Raw genomic sequence first — 21,286 nt, forward strand, 5'->3', positions numbered from 1 at the left:
GACCACAGAACCAAGCCATGGAATAGAAGTTGCCTTCAGAAGTTGTGGGAGCTTCATCACTGGAAGCTTTGAAGAAGAGACTGGACTGCCGTCTGTCAGAATGATGCTGGGGGGATGGACTAGATGACCTATAAGGTCCCTTCCACTTATTCTGTTATTCACGCCAGATCCATCAGCCACAGAAGAAACTTATTTCGGGACATAAAGAAACTGAAACGAGAAATTCACGCCAAGAAATAATGGAGGACTCGACATGCGAGTTGTCTTTGGGCATCGGCTGCGTTCACACGATCTCCTCCCCAATTTAGCCAACCACGTTTTGGCGATGCTGATCAGCGCATGGGACGGCACAGAACCCAGCGCCACGTGCAGCCTCACTTCCTCCACCCCGCCGCTTCCGCCCAAGGGGAGCGCACCAATCGGGGAGCCTCGCCTCGCCAGCTCGGGCTCTCCATTGGCTAACGTTTCCTCCGCCCGCCTCCGAAAGAGGCGCGGCTTCTGATAGGATGAGGCGGGGACGGCGCTCATTGGCCCCCCGTGCCCTGTCCGCGAGAGCTCGAACGGCGGGCCGTCCATCCTACCGAGAGGGCGGGGCCTGAGGCTGCGCGGATCCTTGATTGGCCAGAACAGGCCAGCGGGGGCGGGGAAAAGAGCGAAGAGCTCCCTCAGCCTCCCTCTTTTCGGCTCAGGCGGAGACTCGAGCCAGGCGCTGGGAGCGTGAGGTGGTTTTTTTTCGCGCTGCAGCTGAACATCCGGACAACTCCGCCGCCATTATGGTGAAGCTCGCTAAGGTGAGACGCGCGGCCTAGCCTGAGAGGGTGATGGCGGCGGAGGCCTTAAAACAGCCAGGCTATTGAAGGGGCGGGAGGGGGGGGGGTTGACCAGGGCGGGCAACTCCCGCGGCCTTTCGCGCGCGCGCGTGGCGGTTTCTAGGCCTCCCCCCCGCGCGCAATCCGTGAAAGAAAGCAAAGCGGGGACGAGGATAATTAGAAACCGTTTAAGCCCCCCCCCTCTTTTTTTTTTTTCTATTCCTTCCCTCGCGCTTTGAAGCGCCCACACGCGCTCGGCGGTCGAACGTTCGCCGGTTTCTAGGCACCCCCCCCCCTCGCGCGCATGGGACCGGCATTGTGAGAGAGAGAGAGAGAGAGAGAAAGAGAGTGAGCGCGCGCGCCTGCTTGCCGCGAACGGTTTCTAGGCGCCCAGCCTGCCTCGCGCCGCCCGACGTCGCTCCTACTGCGCGCGCGCGCGCAGAGGGGAAAAAAAAAAGAGACAGACGAGACCTCCCGTTCCCGGGCGCGCGGGTTTCCCTCCACGCGCGCGCACCCGACCACGTGACAGCGACTCCTTTTCCCGAGAGCACGTGAAGGGGGGGGGCGGGCGGAAAGCCGCGCTTCCTCGTGGATGGGTGGACAGAGCGGGGTGGCGGGTTCCCACGTGGTGCCTCCGCGTTGCTTTAGCCCGGCTATGTGGATCTCCCCGCCCCACTTGGGGCTTCGGGGGCCTTCCCGATGTGGCCTTAGGCCCCGGCTGGAAGCCGGATGGCTGCCCACGAGGCCTCGAGTGGGAGATTTCTCCGGGCCCAGTTCTCCTCCCTCCCCTCCTTGGTGTCATAAACGGGCCTTCCAGTGTGGGGGGGGGGTGTTATGCACACCCTAACCCAGTGGTTCCCAACTTTTTTTTTGGGCTATGCCCCACCTAAGCGCCTCTAAAATTCTGACCCCCCCCCACACACACTGATATACAATTCCTACTTTGCTCAAAAAGTGAACTCCACTCAGACGGAGGAAGCCTAAAAGGCCATTGGCTTGGTTTAAACAAGGTTCCAGTTTGCCCCCATTAAGAAATCAAATCCACCACCCCCCTTGTGGGACCTGGGAACCACTGGCCTAACCTTAAGTCAACTCAAAGGGGGGGGGGAGTACCCTCGAGGGAGGCTGGATGGTAGGCTTGCCTCGAATTCTGCAATTGAAGCAGGCCCCAGAAAAGGATCCCCCCTCACCCATATCCCTGATCCCTAAAGCAGTGTTTCTCAACCTTGGCCACTTGAAGATGTCTGGACTTCAACTCCCAGAATTCCCCAGCCAGCATTCGCTGGCTGGGGAATTCTGGGAGTTGAAGTCCGGACATCTTCAAGTGGCCAAGGTTGAGAAACACTGCCCTAAAGACCTTTTTCTGAGGTGGTGTGTAAAGCATGTGGTCCACCGCATGTCAGGGTGATGGAATAACAGAGCTGTTGAAGGGGCCTTGGAGGTCTTCTAGTCCAGCCCCCTGTTAAAGCAGGTGATCTACACCACTTCAGCTAAATGATTGTGGTCAGTTGCTTCTTAAAAGCCTCTAGGGATGGAGCACCCACAACTTTTATTGATACTTATTGATCAGTTATACTGATTGATTGTTCTGTCAGGAAATTTCTTCTAAGTTGCTTCTCTCCTTGATTTTCATCCGTTACTTCTTGTCCTGCCTTCTGGTGGTTTGGAGAATAGTTTGACTCCCTCTTCTTTGGGGCAGGCCCTCAAATATTGGAAGACTGCTATGCCAACCCTAATCCTTCTCTTTGTTAAACTACAGATACCCAATTCCTGCACCGTTTGCCTTCAGTCCCCTAATTATCTTTGTTGCTCTTCTAGGTCTTCTAAGTCCAATCCTCTGCTCAAGCAAGGACATCTTGTACCATTTCAGACAAATGTCCAATCTTGTAAAAACCTCCAGTGTTGGAGCACCACAAGACTGCTCCCCAAGGGGGTTATTCCTTATCATATAAATACGGTTGGCTCAATGGAAGGTTACTTTATCTTTAGCAGATTTCAACGCATTTGATCAAGATTTTTTTTTAATCCACATTCGTGCTTTTAAAAATCGCCATCCCTGTACAGCCTCCTGAAACCATCCAAATCAGGGACTCTTGAACAGCAAAAAGTGACCAAAGAAGCTGATTTGTTTAGAAATGAACTGTAGTAAAAATGCAGAACATTTCATTTTTGAGCACCGTTTCAGGTGGTGAATCCTGCAAAAATCCCATTTCTAGTATGAAATTGAATGTTTTGAGCATTTTGGGATTTGTACTTTAAAACTGAGTGTCTCATGGAACCATTTTGAGATTAAACTTTTTCACACGTCTGCAGTGCATTGTTTTTGTTTTCAACTAAAATTCACAATCCAGTGATTTCTGATCTTTATTTCAGCAGGTTGATTGATACACATGCTGCCAAATAGACACCCAGCCATTTTTCACTAATACTATGAAGCACTTAGATGATTGAAAAAGAAAATAACTTCAGTGGTTTAGATTTTAAGGGTGAGGCGGCCCAACAAATTCAAATCATGAAATATCTTTCAAGATAGTATGACAAATAAAACTACCTAATCATTGCACAGCGAAATGCTGATGGAAGACTCATTTATCAACAAATCCAAATACTTACAACTAATTATATGATAGTGCAATAAATATATAGGTAGTTTTATCCTGGGACACACATATTTGCCTTGATTTGTGAAAATCAGTGATGCTGGCTGGAAGTTACAAACCATGTTTGCATATTACACTTAACAGCCATGGGTGATTCACTTTATGGCTGCTGCTGGAATTGACAGTAAGTGGGCCCAGTCAAGTTTCGCTTAACTATCACATTGCTTAGTGATGGGAGTTTGCAGTCCCAATTACTCAGTAAGGACTGTAACATCTGGCTAGCTGTAGATATTTTAGATCATGTGTGTCCAACCTTTTGGCTTCCTTGGGCCTCATTGAGTCAAGAATTGCCTTGTGCTACCTATAAAATATATACTATACGTATATAAAAATATAAACTCTACCCAATTTTGTGTGCTTGCAGTTGTCCAGGGTTTCGTGTGGGCCGTGGGCTGGAACCGCCTATTCTAGATGGTGAGAAAAATTAAGACCCCACGTATTTTTTGTTTCACAGAACGTTAAAAATCAGCCCAAGCAAAAGAAAATGACTACCCTTCCCCCAAAGGAAATTGATGACAGTGAAGAAGAAGAGTCATCAGAAGAAGAGGAGAGCAGCGAGGAAGAGGTGAGAACCATTGTGGTGTGGTGTGGTGAAGGTGATGCACTGGGAGCAGAGATCTGAGTTCCGTTTCAGCCTCAGCCATGGAAGTCATTTGGGAGACTTGCTGTGTCTCCCAATTCAATCTTCTGCACAAGAGGCATTAATGTGACGATAATAAGACAGAGTGCTCTGAACACAGCTTTGAGCTCCCAAACGATCTTTGCCTTAAATCACCCATTTCACGTTATATTAGAAACACAGTTGGAATGGAAAGCTACTCCTGTTTTCATCGTGCCTCCTCCCCATGTGACTTGGAACATATGGAATCTGATAAAAGCACATAGGTAGTTCTCAATGATCATAAGTGGGATTGGAAGTCCAGGCATCCAAATAGCCTGAAGTAATTTTCCGACTTTCTTTGTGATGGTCTTTACCCCAGCCCATTTATTTGCTGGCAATCGGCAAAAGTGCCATAGCTGGCAAAAAAACAAACAAACCAACATAAAGCATCATGTGACCACATGCTTCCACAATGGATAACGGTGGTCACGTGGCGAGGGTGATAGGGGGCTTTCCTAGCCATAAACCCCCATTATGTGACCATTGTAAGTTCACACTGTTGCAAAACGGGGTGTTGTCATTCAAGAACTGGCTGTAAATGAAAATATTCAGTTTGTTTATGGGCGATGACTCTTCCCCAAATGGGATTATGGCTGCACAGTAGCCTTTTCCTGCTGGGCTCTGCTTTTTGACTTAAAAACAACTACTGAAACTATTTCCTTAGTGGATTTTAATAGCAATTCCCCTTACATTGGGGGCTGCTAGGTAGCTCTGCCTATCACAGTCGTGCGTTTCCCCTGCAGATGCTGGCTCCCAAGAAAGCTGCGACCCCAGCAAAAGCAGCTACTCCCAACAAAAAGGCAGCCACTCCCGCGAAGAAGGCGGTAGCTACTCCTGCCAAGAAAGCAGCTGCTCCTCCTCCTGCCAAGAAGACACCGGTCCCTGCCAAAGGAGCCAAAAACGGGAAGAATGCAAAGAAGGAAGAAAGTGAGGAGGAAGAGGATGATGACGAGGAGGATGAGGACGAGGAGGAAGATGATAGTGAGGAAGGTAAATTGGACGGGGTAAACGAGATTGTAAGTTATATTGCTGTATCCAGAGTCCCCTGCAGTTGAGTGGTCAATAGATCCATATACACATATTAAATAAATAAATGACGATACAGATAGTCCTCGACTTTCAACCACGAGGCCAGAATTTCCGTTGCTAAGTCAAACATTTGTTAAGTGAGCGAATCCGGCTTTGCCCTTGGCTTTACATGTGAGAGGGTCGCAAAAGGGGATCCCGAAACCCCCCAGGGACATGGAAATTGTCGTAAATATGAAACAGTTGAGTGTAAATCGCATGACCATGGTCATAAGTATAAACAAAGTCCCTTTTTCCAGGGCTGTTGTAACTTTGAACGGTCGCTAAACGAGCGGTTGTAAGCCGAGGACTACCTGTATCAATATTCCTTACATTTGGCACTCCTGAGCTACTTGGGCACGTAGAAAGGATCTTCCCTGCTGTACGACTGATCTCAGTAGCGCCCCCCGCCCCCGTTTTTTCCTTACTCCCATCATTGCCCCCGTCTCGAATGGTATGACTGTTGTGTGTTTTTAAATTATGTATTGTTATGTTTCGTTTTTTATTTTTTGTCTGTACCCCCCCCCCCCTTCCCTGATTTGATTTGTTAGCCACCCTGAGTCCCCTTCGGGGGAAAAGGGCGGCATATAAATATAAATGAATGAATGAATGAATGAATTTTTCAAAAGGAGAGTCAATTTATTAAATGTAAGCTGATCGGTTGATTGACTAAGAACTAATCTAAGTAAACTGCTACAGATGACTCTGAGGAGGAACCTGCTGTGCCGGTGAAGAAAAGGGGAGCCCAAGGACCTCAAAAGAAGCCCACTGCAGCCCCTGTCATCCTGAAGCAACTGGACGAAGACGAAGACGAAGAGGAGGATAGTGAAGATGAAGGTACATCTCCTTGAGAGAAGTGCAGCTTTTACTTAAAAGAGCTAGGTAGCAAAAGCGCAAGGTGTAGATCAGAGGTGGGTTGCTCCCAGTTTGGCCCGGATCGGGTGAACCGCTAGTGGCGGGAGGCTCCGCCCACCCACCCAGAGGCTTCTCCGCATGCGCCAGAAGCATCACCTGCGCACAAGCGAACCAGTAGTAAAAAAAAATGGAAACCCACCACTGGTGTAGATGCCTCCACTCCTTGCAACAAACTCAAGTTCAACTGAGTTGGGTTTAACAAGGAGGAGGGAGAGCAGTTAAACTTAGGAAATTAGCAGAGAGGAAGCAGGCGGGGTTATTGTGAGGAGGGATGTTAGGAAAACATCAGCACAAATGATGAGTTTTGGGACTTAATACTGATCTGGTGATGTCTTCTGCAAGTTCTGATGTGTTGATTCCACTCCTAAGTCAAATTACAGGAGTAGCTCTTAAAAGAGCATTTCTTTTTAATGGTCTGAGTTGAGGGGGATTTTAGAATGGCAGATGACCCTACAGGTAGCCAGTCCTCAGTTCATTTAGTGACCATTCAAAGTTACAACGGCACAGAAAAAAGTAACTTATGATCGTTTTTCACATGCAGCATCCCCATGGTCACGTGATTAAAATCTGGATCCTTGGCAACGGACTCCATGGCTTGACCTTCTAACTCAGTGTTTCTCAACCTTGGCAACTTGAAGATGTCCGGACTTCAACTCCCAGAATACCCCAGCCAGCATTCGCTGGCTGGGGTATTCTGGGAGTTGAAGTCCAGACATCTTCAAGTTGCCAAGGTTGAGAAACACTGTTCTAACTAACCATGGCGAGTCCAGATTCACTTAACAACTGTGTTGCTACCTTAACCTCTCCCATTTTTGCTTCAGCACCTGTGGCAAGAAAGGTGGTACAAAGGGGCAAAACTCAACTTAGCAACAGAAATTGTGGGCTAAATTATGGTCGTAAGTTGAGGGCTTACCTGTACGTTGTTCTGTTTATGGAGATTTCCAGTCATCCACGTCATTGTCCCAAAGGTCTTTTTTTTTTCAAGAGGCAAACTGGACTTTTTCCATTGAAGACATTTCGCTTCTCATACAAGAAGCTTCTTCAGCTCTAACTGGATGGTAAGAAATAGAAGGAGGTATATTCCTGTAAGCATATATGGGACGCAGTGGCTAAGATGCTGAGCTTGTCAATCAGAAAGGTCGGCGGTTCAAATCCCCAGCGCCACGTAACAGAGTGAGCTCCCATTATGTGTCCCAGCTTCTGCCAACCTAGCAGTTCGAAAGCACATAAAAAATGCAAGTAGAAAATAGGGACCACCTTTGGTGGGAAGGGAACAGCACTCTGTGAGCCTTTGGTGTTGAGTCATGCTGGCCACATGACCACGGAGACGTCTTCGGACAGCGCTGGCTCTTCGGCTTTGAAACGGAGATGAGCACCACCCCCTAGAGTCAGGAACGACTAGCACATATATGCAAGGGATACCTTCACCTTTACTAAGTATAAAGGAGTATAAATCCTTCCATTCTCCACTATCCAATCAGAGTTGAAGAAGCTTGGATAAGAAGCAAAACATCTTCAATGGAGAACCAGAAAGTCCAGTTGCCTCTTGAAAAAAACACCTTTGGGACTTGCCTCTTTACATTGATTAGGACTAGTAGAGCATTTTCAGTAGAGGAGGGGGGAGGTTAGTCCGAAGATGCCAGAGAGATGAAGAGAAGGTGGTTCTTTGGAGTTTGTCTTGGGCCAACACCTGCGGACCGCGGGAGTGACTCAGGATGGTTCTCCTGTTATGGCTTTAGAGTCCGAAGATGAGCCCATGGAAATCACTCCAGCAAAAGGAAAGAAAGCTGTTCCAGCTAAAGCGACCCCTGCCAAGGCAGCCGCAGCAAAGGAGGATTCGGAGGAAGATGATGAAGACTCCGAGGAGGAGGAAGACGAGGAGGAAGAAGGGGACGAAGAGGATGACGACGAGGATGACGACGAGGATGAAGGTGAGTTAACCTGTTCCGCTGCTTTTGCATTAGGCCCAAGGTGGGTTCACTTTTCACCGTAGGGTCCCAAAGCTGGAAATGATGACTTCTCGCTGAACTGATGTGGTCCAAAATCACACATGAGCAAATCCTCAAGATAGTCAAGTCCTGATCCAGCGTTACTTTGGGGCACTCTTGTGTCTCGCAGGCTTTTTTTCCCCTGTATATGCATTTTATTTTATTTTTTAAATCTGTTTCCCCTTTTACTCCCCAGACGCTCTTCCCGGAAAACGCAAGAAGGAATTAGCGAAGCAAAAAGGTGGCCCAGATGCCAAGAAGAAGAAAACGGAAGGTGAAGGCAAGGCCTCCCAACAAAATTGCTAATAATTACTTCTCTCGCCATGTCTCTTAACTCGGCTTCAAATAATTTAATCATCCAATTCTGAAAATTTCAAATAGGTGATAAGATAGTTTAAGTTCAGGAACAGCGATTACATTTTAGGCTTATATACTGCCCCGTAGCCCTTTACAGCAGTGTTTCTCAACCTTGGCAACTTGAAGACGTCCGGACTTCAACTCCCAGAATTCCCCAGCCTGGCTGGGGAATTCTGGGAGTTGAAGTCCGGACGTCTTCAAGTTGCCAAGGTTGAGAAACACTGCTTTACAGCACTCTCTGGGCAGCTTACAGCTTACATTTGCTTATTCTCCCCAACAATCCTCATTCCACTGACCTCGGATGGTTGGAAGGCTGAGTCAACCTTAAGCCCCATCAGGATCAAACTCCTGGCGGTGGGCAGAGTCAACCTGCAACACTGCACTATGAACCCCTGCGCCATCAGGGCTCCTGTAAAGGTAGCAGGGCGAAGCCAATCTTTAAGATCTCGTTAGTCTGCCCCCAGAATATGAATTATTATCTCTCACCTGTGAGCCAGGGCCCATTACCAATCCACAGCCTATTTGCAACTGCGCCACATGAGTGATTGTTGCGTGCCCGCAGATCCCTACTCACATTGTGGGGACTCGGGGCCCCACTTGTGCGAGCATTGCGGGCACTCCCAAAAGCAACAGGGCCTCGCACGCGTACTTGTCCTTTCCAGAAAACCATCCCCTCCCTCCCCCCCGCTCCGGCCACCAACACCAGAAAGGTTGGGGAGCTCTGCCTTAGAGGATAATCCAGGTAGTCCTTAAATTACTACAGTTCATTTGGTGACTCTTTGAAGTTATAACAACACTGGAAAAAGGGACTTATGGCCATTTTTCACATTTATGACCATAACAGCATCCCCAGGGACACGTGATTTGCATTCAGAGGCTTGGCAACTGACTCACACGATGGTAGAGAGCCGAGGTGGCGCAGTGGTTAGGGTGCAGCACTGCAGGCTACTTCAGCTGACTGCAGTTCTGCAGTTCGGCTGTTCAAATCTCACCGGCTCAGGGTTGACTCGGCCTTCCATCCTTCCGAGGTGGGTAAAATGAGGACCCGGATTGTTGTTGGGGGCAATATGCTGACTCTGTAAACCGCTTAGAGAGGGCTGAAAGCCCTATGAAGCGGTATATAAGTCTAACTGCTACTGTCTGGGGGGGGTGGGGGGGTCATGTGCTCCCCTTTGGTGACCTTTTGACAAGCAGAATCAGTTGGGAAGCAGATTCACTTAACAACTGCAATGAATTCACTTAATAAATGTGGTAAGAAAAGTCATAAAATGGGTCAAAATCACTCATTCTGGTCTCGGATACAGTGGTAAGTTGAGGACTACCAATAGTTCTGCATTACTATCCTACTTTTCCCCAAAATTGCAATTGAATGTATAAGAGAGGCCAAAGTAGCAAAGAACTGAGGGTTAGGTTTTTGTTTTTTTTAACTTTCCGTGCATCTTTCCACCAGCACTTCCTGCTGATCCTGGGAATAATTTACCAGATGTCTTAATCTCTCCTTTTCCTTTGCAGAGGCTGCCTTCTCTCTCTTTATGAGTAATCTCAATGCAAGCAAGAACTTCGAAGAGCTCAAGGCTGCCATCAGAGATTTCTTTGCCAAAAAGGATCTTCAAGTCCAAGAAGTCAGAATTGGCAATTCAAAGTAAGAACTTCACTAGGTTGGAAATATGAGGCAACGGGGAGGAAAGGGAGATTTTTCTTTCTAAAATATATATATAAAAGAATTTAACTTTAAAGTTACTTTCCCAACCTCGTGGATCCTAGAGGTGAGGGGATCGTACCTTGGGATTTGTAGACATTCAATTGCTGAATGAAAAATTGTTTATATATTTGTAAAAGCCACAAACTTTATGGGAGATGGCTAATCCAAGCCGAAAATAAGATTGCAGCTTACCAAAGAGTACAAAACTAATAAAAACGAGAAACGTGTTGCGACTGGGTTAGAGGTGAAAATGGATCTATAGTTATAGTTGATTGTAAACTGAATATGAATGAATGGTACATTATGGCTGCTTTCAAAGGCTAATACAGTTTAGGCTGTATCCATAAAACGCACCTCCCAAATAATGAGAAATAATGATTTCATTATATTCTGCAGACGGCCAGAATCATAGAATCCTAAGGCTGGAAGTGATCCTGGAGGTCTTCTAGTCCAGCCCCTGCCCAAGGCGGGAGTCCTTATACCACCCTGGCCAAATGATCGCTCAGTCTTTTCTTGAAAACCTTCAGCAATGGAATGCCCACAACTCTTGGGAGGCAAACTGTCCCATTCTCACTTGTTAGAAAATTCCTCTTTAGTTCCAGGTAGCATCTGATGAGTTTTCACCCATTGCTTCTTGACCTGCCCTTGGGTGCTTTGGAGAATAAATTAACCACTACTTCTCTGTGACAGCCATGCGAGCACTAGAAGAGAGCGATCATGTATTGTCCCCCCCTCCCTCATTCCTTGTTAGAGTAGACATATCTTCCTTAGCTGTTCATCACATGGTTTAGCCTCCAGATTCCTGATCATCTTTGTTTCATTTCTCTGTACTCTCCCTAGAGCTTCAGCGTCGTTTTTGTATGGTACAGTCCTGGGGCCTCATTGCAAATTTGTCTTTCATAATTGGGATGTTTCTGTGTTTATACAGATGTTATGTCCTTTTTGAAAGTGTCTCGCTTGTTGATGGGGTAATCTGGGAATGGAGCTTTGAGTAAAGGAGCAGGCATTGAACAAATGAGTGGGCCAATGAGAGAGCCATCCTGTAGCCCCCCACCACCACTTGTGTACAAGAGACAATAGATAACGCTGCATGTTATTGCAAAGCTGCTAAGATAATCTTGGTTTGATTGCTCTCCTGAGTTTATGAATTAATGTGTGTACCTTACAGTCTCTTGAATCCTGCCAGCATTCAGATTTAGGAATACTGTTTTAAATGCTATGAGCTTCTATTAATGATAACAATAACACTTAGACTTACATACCGCTTTACAGCCCTCTCTAAGCGGTTTACAGAGTCAGCCTCTTCCCCTCCCAACAATCTGGCTCCTCATTTTACCCACCTCAGAAGGACGGAAGGCTGAGGCAACCTTGTGCCTTGGTGAGATTCGACCGGCCAAATTGCAGGCAGCCGGCAGTCAGCAGAAGTGGCCTGCAGTATTGCACTCTAACCACTGCGCCACCACGGCTCATAATAGCATTCTGAAGGCTTCCTGATTTAGCAGTATGAATACATGAGTACATGTTTTGCCTCGACAAGCCTCAAAACACTTTTTCACAAAATTTCCGAGCTGATTACTTTCCTCGGTTTGAATGGCTGCTCGGGAATACTCTCGCTGCATTTCAGAAGGCAAAAAACAATTCCACTTGGATCGGCTTGGTTTAGTTTTGGTGGGTTCATGCTTGCATTCTGCCCAATCTCTTGTGTGCCCCTTTTGTGGAGATGGGGTACATTTAGAAGTGTATGGCCTGGTAAGATACAGTAGGTATGTGGGTATGTGTATATTCTTGTGGGCTGTAGGTGCATGTTGTGGCCTGGTGAAGATTTTTTTGTGTCTTATCTCTTTAGCACTTCAGGTAATTAATAGAACATTTCAAACAACAAGAATGATGCAACTAAATAACAAAAGGGAGGGGGGGAGTCATCTCAGTAAAGATCCAGCTATAAGACTGAAAATTTTTCCTCTTGTCATGCAGGAAGTTTGGCTATGTAGATTTCTCCTCTGAAGCCGAACTGGATAAAGCCCTCAAATTAAATGGGAAAAAACTGATGGGCCTGGAAACGAAACTAGAAAAAGCAAAGAGTAAAGAGAGCCTGTGGGAGAATAAAAAAGGTGAGTAATATTAGACTTCCACATATTTTGTTTGGCAGCACTTTATATATATACACCATGCCCCTGATGCAGCAATTAAGGCTATAGTAATTAAGGCATCAGGTGAAAAACTGGGAGAAGGTGAGTTCTAGTCTTACCTTGGTCGCTGGATGACCTTAAAGCCAATCACATCTGGGGGGGGGGAAGAGGAGGGAGGCAAGGTCAACCACTAATTACAAAACGTTGTCAAGGTAACTGCAGGGGCCGTCCGGGCAGTTGCTAACAGGCAAACACCAACTCAAAGGTGTGCCTACAACTGAAAGACGCACACGTAAGGCTAGTTAACTATTCAGTATTCCTCCAAAAGCTTTCTATGAAAGCAAGTCCTCCCCTCGTGTGCCAGATTAGAGCTGAAGTTCAACTCTAAAAAGACCAGAGGAAAATGTATTCACCGGGCCGGAAAATTTATCTTTCCAGCCCAGTGATGCCTATTCTGATAGCCACTAAGCCTTGAAGAACTCCGTGGGTGTCCAGCTGAAGTCTCTGTATGGTTGTGACCTCTTTTTTTTTTTTTTGGTGGCCAGGTTTTTCCTCTAATCGCGCTTTTGATTGGCTGGTTGGCCAGCAGGGTGCAAGTGAAATTGTAATACGTGGGGGTGTTTTTTTTTTCTCCTAGAGAGAGAAGCCAGGACCATTTTCGTGAAGAACCTTGCTTACAGTGTCACCCAGGAGGAGCTGCATGCCGCATTTGAGGAGGCCGTCGAGGTCAGGCTGGTGTCCAAGGATGGGAATAGCAAAGGGTACGTTGCTCTTAAGGACCCCAGTAGAGTTTTTATCTCTTTGCAATAAGATTTGTGCCACTTTCCTTTTTAAAGGAATTCTGTCGTCGTAATCGCATCCCTGTAACAAAGAAAGTCTTTGTTTTTAAAATCTCCCATGTAGATGTCATCTATTTTGAAGTCCTTGTGCCTATTTGGCTAAAGCAGTGTTTCTCAACCTTGGCAACTTGAAGATGTCTGGACTTCAACTCCCAGAATTCCCCAGCCAGCGAATGTGGCTGGGGAATTCTGGGAGTTGAAGTCCAGACATCTTCAAGTTGCCAAGGTTGAGAAACACTGGGCTAAAGATTAATTTGAATTTGAAAGTTTATTTATAGGCCGCCCTTTTCCCTGGGGGGACTCAGGGCGGCTTACAACTCATGGGGGAAGGGGATACAAACCATGACACATAAGAACAATACATAATTAAAAAGAACACAACATTCATACCATTCGGGTGGGGGTGGGTTACTAACTCTGCAAAAACAAGCTAGGAGAGAAACTGCACCACCGGCAAATTAACTAGTCATGAATTTGTACCAAAATGAACATTTATTTATTTAGCATATGGCATAGAGCACACATATTGCAGTAATAAAATTATATGGCACAATCACATTATAATAAAGTACATTTATGATAGAAATATGTACTCAGTGTTGTAAGGTTTGGAGAATTCAAGGAATTATACATTAGTTATAGGTTACGTTTTAAAATATGTTGATTCATAGATATATTCATATCTAGGCCAAAATGAACAAAAAACGGTTCAGGGGAAACCCCCTCCCCCCCTCCCAAAAAATTGCCCTATTGGTTGAATTAGTTAGTTAAAGCCAAACCTGAAGGAATGGACTGAATTAACAGCTTCTCTGGGAAGCTAGCTAGGAATACAGATAGTCATTGACTTATAACAGTACGCTTAGTGACCAAAGTTTTACAATGGCAGTGGAAAAAAGGGACTTTTCATACTCGCAACTGTTGCAGCTTTCCCATGATCAAAATTCACATGCTTGGCAACTGACTCATACCTATGACATTGCGGTGTCCCCTTTTGCGACCTTCCAAGAAGCAAAGTCAGTGGGGAAGCCGGATTCACTGAACGACCGTGTTACTAACTTGACAGTTGTGATGATTCACTTAACAACAGTGGCAAGGAAGGTCACGAAAGGAGGCAAAATTCCCATAACGGATGTCTCACTTAGCTACAGGAATTTTTGGGCTCGGTTGTGATCGCAAGCCGAGGACGAGCGGTATGAGAGGCCAAGCAGCCTGTCGGAACGGCTTCTCAAACAAACCTTGGGCAAAAGCCGTAACGCTGCTCCCTCCCTTTCATTCCAGTATTGCCTACATCGAATTCAAAAGCGAGGCCGATGCGGAGAAAGCTCTGGAGAAGCAGGGGATGGAGATCGACGGCCGTCCCATTGTCCTTGACTACGTAGGTGAAAAGAGCCAGCAGGATAGCAGGAAACCCGGCAAGGGAGCCCCCTCAGGTAAGGTGCCAGGTGGATCCACTTGGGGTGACGAAAACCGTCTCTCTGCTGCAGAGAGGCCTCCAGAATTGACCAGGCATGGAGACGTTTTTGTTCTCATTAACACAAGGAGAACTCTTGGTTGAGCAACAGCACTTAAGACTTAAATTCCGTTTCATGGTGCTTTTACCGCCCTCTCTTAAGTGGTTTACAGAGTCAGCCTCTTGCCCCCAACAATCTGGGTCCTCGTTTTACCCACCTTCGGAAGGATGGAAGGCCCAGTCAGCCTTGAGCCGGTCAGGATCGAACTGCTGGTAGTTGGCAGTCAGCAGAATTAGCCTGCAGTACTGCATATCGATTCACTGTACAGTCAGTCCTCATTTAGCAACCGTTCACAGTTTCAACCACGATGGAAAAAATCCATCCTTCCAGTTCTTGCATCTACTGTATTTTTCAAAGTATAAGACACACCAAGGTTTTGAAGAGGCAATTTTTTTAAAAAAAAGTTTTTGCACTCTGCAAACCTCCCAAAAATGGCCCATTTTTCGCAAAAACAGGCCCGTTTCCCCCCACAAAAAGACATAAATAGCCTTTAGGGGGCTTGCATAGTGCTCCCCCCAAAACGAGCAAAAACTGGCCCATTTTTTGTCAAAAAAAAAATGCATGCATAGACTTTAGGAGGCTTATAGAGCAAGGCTCGTTTTTCACTCATGTCTGCCCTCCCCAGCCCTCAGGAGCTCTGGAAGTCTCCTAAAGGCTCTGCATGGCCATTTTGGTGAAGGAGGTGGGGTTTCGGGAGGCAAAAAATGCTGTATTCAGTGTATAAGACACACCCAGATTTTCAGACTCTTTTTTGAGAGAAAAAAGGTGCGTCTTATACTCCAAAGAATTCAGTAAACCTTTGCAAGTCTAATGCCAAAGTAAGATCAAAATGAGCCCCAGTAGTTAAGCTGCAGAACAGCAGCCAAACTCTGCCCACTGCCAAGAGTTTGAGCCTGACCGGCTCAAGGTTGACTCAGCCTTCCATCCTTCTCAGGTCGGTAAACTGAGGACCCAGATTGTTGGGGGCAAGATGCAAAAAATGCTTCTGCGTTGTTTAACCTTAACCACCCAGAGAAGTCTGTAAAGCGTCCATAAGCCTGAGTGCTAAAAAAGCAGGGTGGTTTCACTTAGTGACCACTTGAGGAACAACCGAGTCGCCATTGCAGTTGTGTCTGAAGCGAAGATTGCCTGTATTCATTCTCAAATGCCGCTCTCAATTGGACGTGTGGGTTTTTGCACAGGGGGAGAATCCAAAACGCTGGTGGTGAACAATCTGTCTTACGATGCGACCGAGGAAAGCCTCCAGGAGGTCTTTGAGAAAGCTTCGGCCATCAGGATTCCCCAAAACAACCAGGGACGGCCCAAGGGGTGAGTAGGAGCCGAGATGAGCTGCCTCCCCCAGGCGGAAGGGAGGGGCTGTCCATAGAGGGGAGAGGAGGTTCCTCTGGTGACCCCCTGCTTCTCTTGGGACAGGTATGCCTTCGTCGACTTCGCCACCGCTGAGGAGGCAAAGGAAGCCATGAACTCCTGCAACAACACAGAGATCGAAGGCCGCACAATCAGACTAGAATTCAGCAACTCTGGCGGACAGAACAGAAATACCAACGTTAAAGGAGGCTTCAGTCGTAAGTAAAATCCTGCTTAACCCACCTGGAGCATGAAAGGGGGGCCTTCATTTCTCTCCGGGCCGGTGCTGATTATAGATGCACGCTGGCCTAAAAGACACTGGAGAAGGTTGGTTCTCCCACAGTTCAAGTCCCACTGCCTGTCTTCCCCCTGGGTCTCTGGAGGCAGGTAGTTAACCGTCCGGTCGATCAAATACTCCAGGGGTCTGGGACAGCATCGTCCTCAGCCCCTGGCCTTTCTAAACATTGATAACAGATTAACAGCGTTGGAAGGGACCTTGGAAGTCATCTAGTCCAACCCCCCACCCAAGCAGGAGATCCTACACCATTTCTGACTGATGGCAGCCCAGTCTCTTCTCTTAGAGCTTCCAGCGATGAAGCTCCCACGACTTCCGAAGGCAACTTTGGTTCCATTGGTGCCACAAAATGTCTCCTTATTTCCAGGTTGAATCTCTCCTTGATCAGTTTCCATCCATTGTTCCTTGTCTGGCCTTCAGGGGCTTTGGAGAATAGCTTGACCTTCTCCTCTCTGTGGCAGCCCCTCAAATATTGGAAGATGCTCTCCTGTCTCCCCTGGTCCTTCTCCTCACTAGATTAGCCATGTCTCTCTCTTTTCTTTTTTATTATTTTTTCCTTCCTTCCCTCCTCCTATCCTCCTTTCCTTCCATCCCTCCCTCCCTTCCACTTTCTTTTTCTTTCTATTTCTTGTCCTTTGGAGAATAGCTTGACCTCTTCCTCTCTGGGGCAGCCCCTCAAATATTGGAAGATGCTCACATGTCTCCCCTGGTCCTTCTCTTCACTAGACTAGCCAGGCCCAGTTCCTGTACCCGTTCTTCGTATTTTTTAGCCTCCAGTCCCCTCATTGTCCTGGTTGCTCCTCTCTGCACTCCTTTTACAGAGTCTCAGCATCTTTTTGATAGTGTGACATGCCAGAGGAGACGTTCCATCCCCATCGGACATTCCTGCTCCCAGCCTCTCCTCTAAACTGGGCTCCGATGGGGCCTTGGCCCAGGGCTCCTTTTACCTTCCTTTCACCAGTACTGATTCCCGGCATTTCCTCCTGTCATTCAGAGCAAAGCAAAACCCTGTTTGTCAAAGGGCTGTCAGAGGAAACCACCGAAGAGACATTGAGAGAATCCTTTGACAGCTGCATCGGGGCGAGAATAGTGACCGACAGGGACACCGGCTCCTCCAAAGGGTAGGTGCAGCGGGACACGCGAGGCGGGCGGGGGACACGTGACGCCAACCGCTAGCTGCCCTCAACCAAGAGGCCTTCTCCATTCCGACTTAAAAGCCAGAAACGGCTTTTCCTTCTCAATGAGCTCCGTCCTGCCGTTCACTCAGTGGCAGGCCATGGATTCGCACGAGAAGAAGAGTAAACCCCCCAGCCCTGACACACACCCCCCGAGTCTCTCCAACTCCTTTGGGTGAATTGACTGTCATGGCTGCGGGACAATGCACAGCTTGGCAGGAGGGAAACTCTTAGGGATTTTGGCCCACAATTCCTGGGTCTGGCTGGGCCCCTGAGCTCCAATAAAGCTCCCACCTCCCCCGGTGATTCCTTTCTGGGGAGAACTCGGTTACAGGTAGCCCTCGACTTAATGGCCGCAATCGAGCCCAACCTTTATGTTGCCTTTAAGAGAGAAATTTGGTTTGACTCATTTTACGACTTTGCTTGCCCCATTTTGTAAGTGAATCACTGCTGCAGTTGTTAAATGAATAATACCGTTTGTTATATGATTCTGGTTGCCCCATTGACTTTCCTTGTCAGAAGGTCTCAAAAAGGGATCACATGACTCCAGGACACTGCGACGGTCAGAAATATGGACCCGTTGTCAAGTCCAGGACTTCCCGTACAGGAAATCCTCAACGTTTCATTTAGTGTCCATTCGAAGTTAACAATGGCACTGGAAAAAGTGACCTGTGACCATTTTTTCCACACTTAAGACCATTGCAACAACCCCAAGAACAGGTGATCAAAATTCGGATCCTTGTCCACCGACTCATTTATGACGGTTTCAATCTCCCGGCCTCACGTGGTCCCCTTTTGTGACCGTCCGACAAGCAGAATCAATGGGGAAGCCTTTCATAGCCGTGTTACTAAAAGCCCTACGGGAAGAAAGGTCATAAAATGATGGAAAACTCACTGTAATACGTTTCACAATAGAAATGCTGGGCTCAATTGTGGCCGTAAGACGAGGATTACCTGTAGTCGCACTGCTGTTCTAGTTGGTCTCCATGGGTTCCTGGCCTTCAGGACAACAATTGAAGAACAACAACAACTTGCCCCTCCCAGGGGTGTGTGTGTGTGTGTCTGTTTCCTGCCCTGACTTGACACACTCTCTCTCTCTCTCTCTTTCAGCTTTGGCTTTGTGGACTTCAGCTCCACCGAAGATGCCAAAGCCGCCAAGGAAGCCATGGAGGACGGAGAGATCGATGGAAACAAAGTGACCCTCGATTTTGCCAAGCCCAAGGGGGCCACTCCCCGCGGGGGAGGAGGAGGAGGAGGAGGCTTCGGCCGGGGCAGCAGAGGCGGACGCGGCGGCAGAGGGGGCTTTGGGGGCCGGGGAGGAGGCAGAGGCTTCGGAGGTGAGTATCCTTCACTCTTGCGCGATTCAGTGATACGTCCCCGGATAGGTAGCTACCCTCGACATGTATTCATTCATTTAGCGACCGTTTGAAGTTACGGCGGTCCCGAAAAGAACGACGGACAACCAGTCCTCGCACTTCCCAACTGTCGCACCATCCCCGTGATCACATGATCAAAATTGGGTTGTTTGGTTGCCGGCCTGTGTTTACGACCGTTGCAGCGTCCAGGGTTAGTGGCCACCATTTGCGACCTCCCCCAGCTGCCCTCCAACAAGCTCCACGGGGGAAAGTTGTGGAATAGACTTCATGATTCACTTTAACAATTGCAGTGACCCACTTAACAACCGTGGCTGTTAGATTCAACGGATAGTTAGGACTGCAGGGGGAAAAAAAACAATTGCGATCGCCTCCCTTCCACCGAGGACAAAAGGAGGGCAGAGAAAATATCTACGGATCCCCTCGCACTCAGGACGTAAAACTCAGCTCCTCCCCTCTGGACTCCTCCGCTGTACGCACCTCACACCACAACAACTAGACACGGGGAGAGTTTTTTTTCCCTTGGAGCCATCACTGCTGAACACCTAATTCCCACAGCTCTTGCCTTACCCTCTCCCTAAGGATATCTACTCATGTAGTAGAGCCATGTTGTTATCCTTCTCATCTTTCCTATTAATTTTTTTCCTACTGGTCTCTTATGATTATATCACTTGTTTGTATCTACACTGAGAGCTTCTTCACTGGAGACAAATTCCTTGTGTGTGTCCAATCGAGGCCCATAAAGAATATTCAACATACTATTCTTTTCTATTTCTATTTTCTGTCCTTTGTGCTCTATGCTTTCGTTTCCATTCTTTCATTTCTCTTACGGTTTGTTCTGTTCTGTTTGTTCTTTTCTAGTCATCCTGTTCTATTCTTTCTATTTGTTCTGTTCTATGCTTTCTGTTCTGTTTCGCTTCTATTCTATTCTATTCATACTCTATGCTTTCTGTTCTTTCATTTCTATTATTTCTATTCTGTTCTTTCTGGTCTAATCTACATTCTAATGGGTCACAATTCTCTTTAACACCCACTTTGCTCAGCAACAGAAATCTTGGTCCCAATCGTGGTCCTGATTCGAGCACCACCCGTAGCTTTGAAGGTTTGCCAAAATTTAACCCGCCCTCCTTCCTTCTTCCAGGCAGAGGAGGCGGCTTCAGGGGAGGCCGAGGAGGAGGCGGTGACCACAAACCACAAGGGAAAAAGATCAAGTTTGACGACTGAGGCGGCGTGCGTTCCTTTGCATCCGAAAGGACTCTGGGGTTTTAATTGGGTCACCTTGAAATGACAGAGCCTTCCGAGGACATTCCAAGACACGCCACAGTCCCCGGGGGGCTCCTCCGGGGGCTCCCCTCCACAAAGAAAACAGCCAATCGACTGCCTGTGGCCGCCGCGCATAAGAACTTTTTAAAAAGCAACAAGAAATGTGGGAGTTGACCCTGTGTCCATGTATTTCCCCCCCTGAATTTATAACGTTTTACCCATGTACAAAAATTTAACTTCCTTATACATTTCTGTAGGCTTTTTCTTGGTTTCCCCCCCCCCCCCCCCCCCGTCCCTTGCTGTAAAAATGCAAAAATGTTTTATCATTTGTGTCTCGGCAAACTGTCTAGGACAGATTAAAGGGCCTAAATGGAGTCTGGTGTGTGTTTGTCTCCTGGGCTCGAGCATCTTGGGCAGTTTTAAAGCCACTGGTGCGGTGCAATCGTGCTATGCCTACCTCGGATTTACTCAGGGAGACATTTGGCTCCAACGAAGGAGGAGAATTGTAGCTCAGGGTTGACAGGAGGGGGGGGTGTCCTTGGTGCTCTCTGGGCTTGGTGGTTTTCTTGCAGACCTTTCATTACCCAACTAAGTAATGTCATCAGGGCTAGAAAGGATGGGGATTTGCAAAGAGGAGGAGGAGAGAGAACGTGGTGGGCTTGTGGTTTTTTTGCAGACGTTTCATTACCCAACTAGGTAACAAGTTCATACTGGCATGATGTTACCTAGTTTGCATAATGAAACACCTAGAACAGTGTTTCTCAACCTTGGCGACTTTAAGTCCTGTGGACTTCAACTCCCAGAATCCCCCAGCCATCCACAGGACTTAAAGTCGCCAAGGTTGAGAAACACTGGCCTAGAAAACTTCTCCATGGACATTTAACCAGGCCCTTTGGGATGAAGACCCTTGAATGGGGTGGGAATGTGAATGGATTTCTAGAGAAAAATTGCAGACTAAAGGAATTATTAGCACTACTTGGGTGCCCCCCCCCCCCCCCCCCCCCCGGACACAGATCAACCTCCAAGTGGCCTCAAGGGCCCTCTGGAAAGGATGCAAACGACCAGCTGCCTGCAAGGAGCATCAATCCTTCCGTTCCCCTCCAGCTGGCCAGAGCTGAAGAAGCAAAAAACGTCTTCAAAGGAAAAGCAGAAGCTCCAGTTGCTTCCTAAAAATGGACAATTACGACCTGGATGACC

At 47.5% G+C, this 21,286-nt stretch overlaps 1 protein-coding gene and 2 non-coding genes across 4 annotated transcripts; all 3 read left to right on the forward strand.

Moving 5' to 3' along the window:
• The first annotated feature begins 653 nt into the window (after nt 1–653).
• On the forward strand, nt 654–20,463 carry NCL (nucleolin). Of its 2 annotated transcripts, none has more exons than XM_032225320.1 (15): nt 654–791; nt 3,924–4,034; nt 4,874–5,120; nt 5,895–6,032; nt 7,850–8,041; nt 8,295–8,378; nt 9,968–10,097; nt 12,132–12,268; nt 12,924–13,047; nt 14,404–14,555; nt 15,818–15,944; nt 16,050–16,201; nt 17,273–17,399; nt 18,564–18,790; nt 19,968–20,463. In XM_032225320.1, the coding sequence occupies exons 1-15, from the start codon at nt 774–776 to the stop codon at nt 20,048–20,050; spliced, it is 2,049 nt and encodes a 682-aa protein (XP_032081211.1). In that variant the 5' UTR covers nt 654–773; the 3' UTR covers nt 20,051–20,463. The 2 variants fall into 2 exon arrangements, with proteins under 2 accessions (XP_032081211.1, XP_032081212.1); XM_032225321.1 differs by having other exon boundaries at nt 8,295–8,372.
• On the forward strand, nt 6,398–6,463 carry LOC116514487. Its single transcript, XR_004256125.1, has one exon. It is a non-coding gene; the product is annotated as a small nucleolar RNA SNORD82 (small nucleolar RNA).
• LOC116514488 lies at nt 8,115–8,197 on the forward strand. The gene has a single exon (XR_004256126.1). It is a non-coding gene; the product is annotated as a small nucleolar RNA SNORD20 (small nucleolar RNA).
• Nucleotides 20,464–21,286: the final 823 nt, after the last annotated feature.

This window comes from Thamnophis elegans, chromosome 10 (genome assembly GCF_009769535.1).
Source record: "Thamnophis elegans isolate rThaEle1 chromosome 10, rThaEle1.pri, whole genome shotgun sequence".
Taxonomy (NCBI): Eukaryota; Metazoa; Chordata; class Lepidosauria; order Squamata; family Colubridae; genus Thamnophis; species Thamnophis elegans.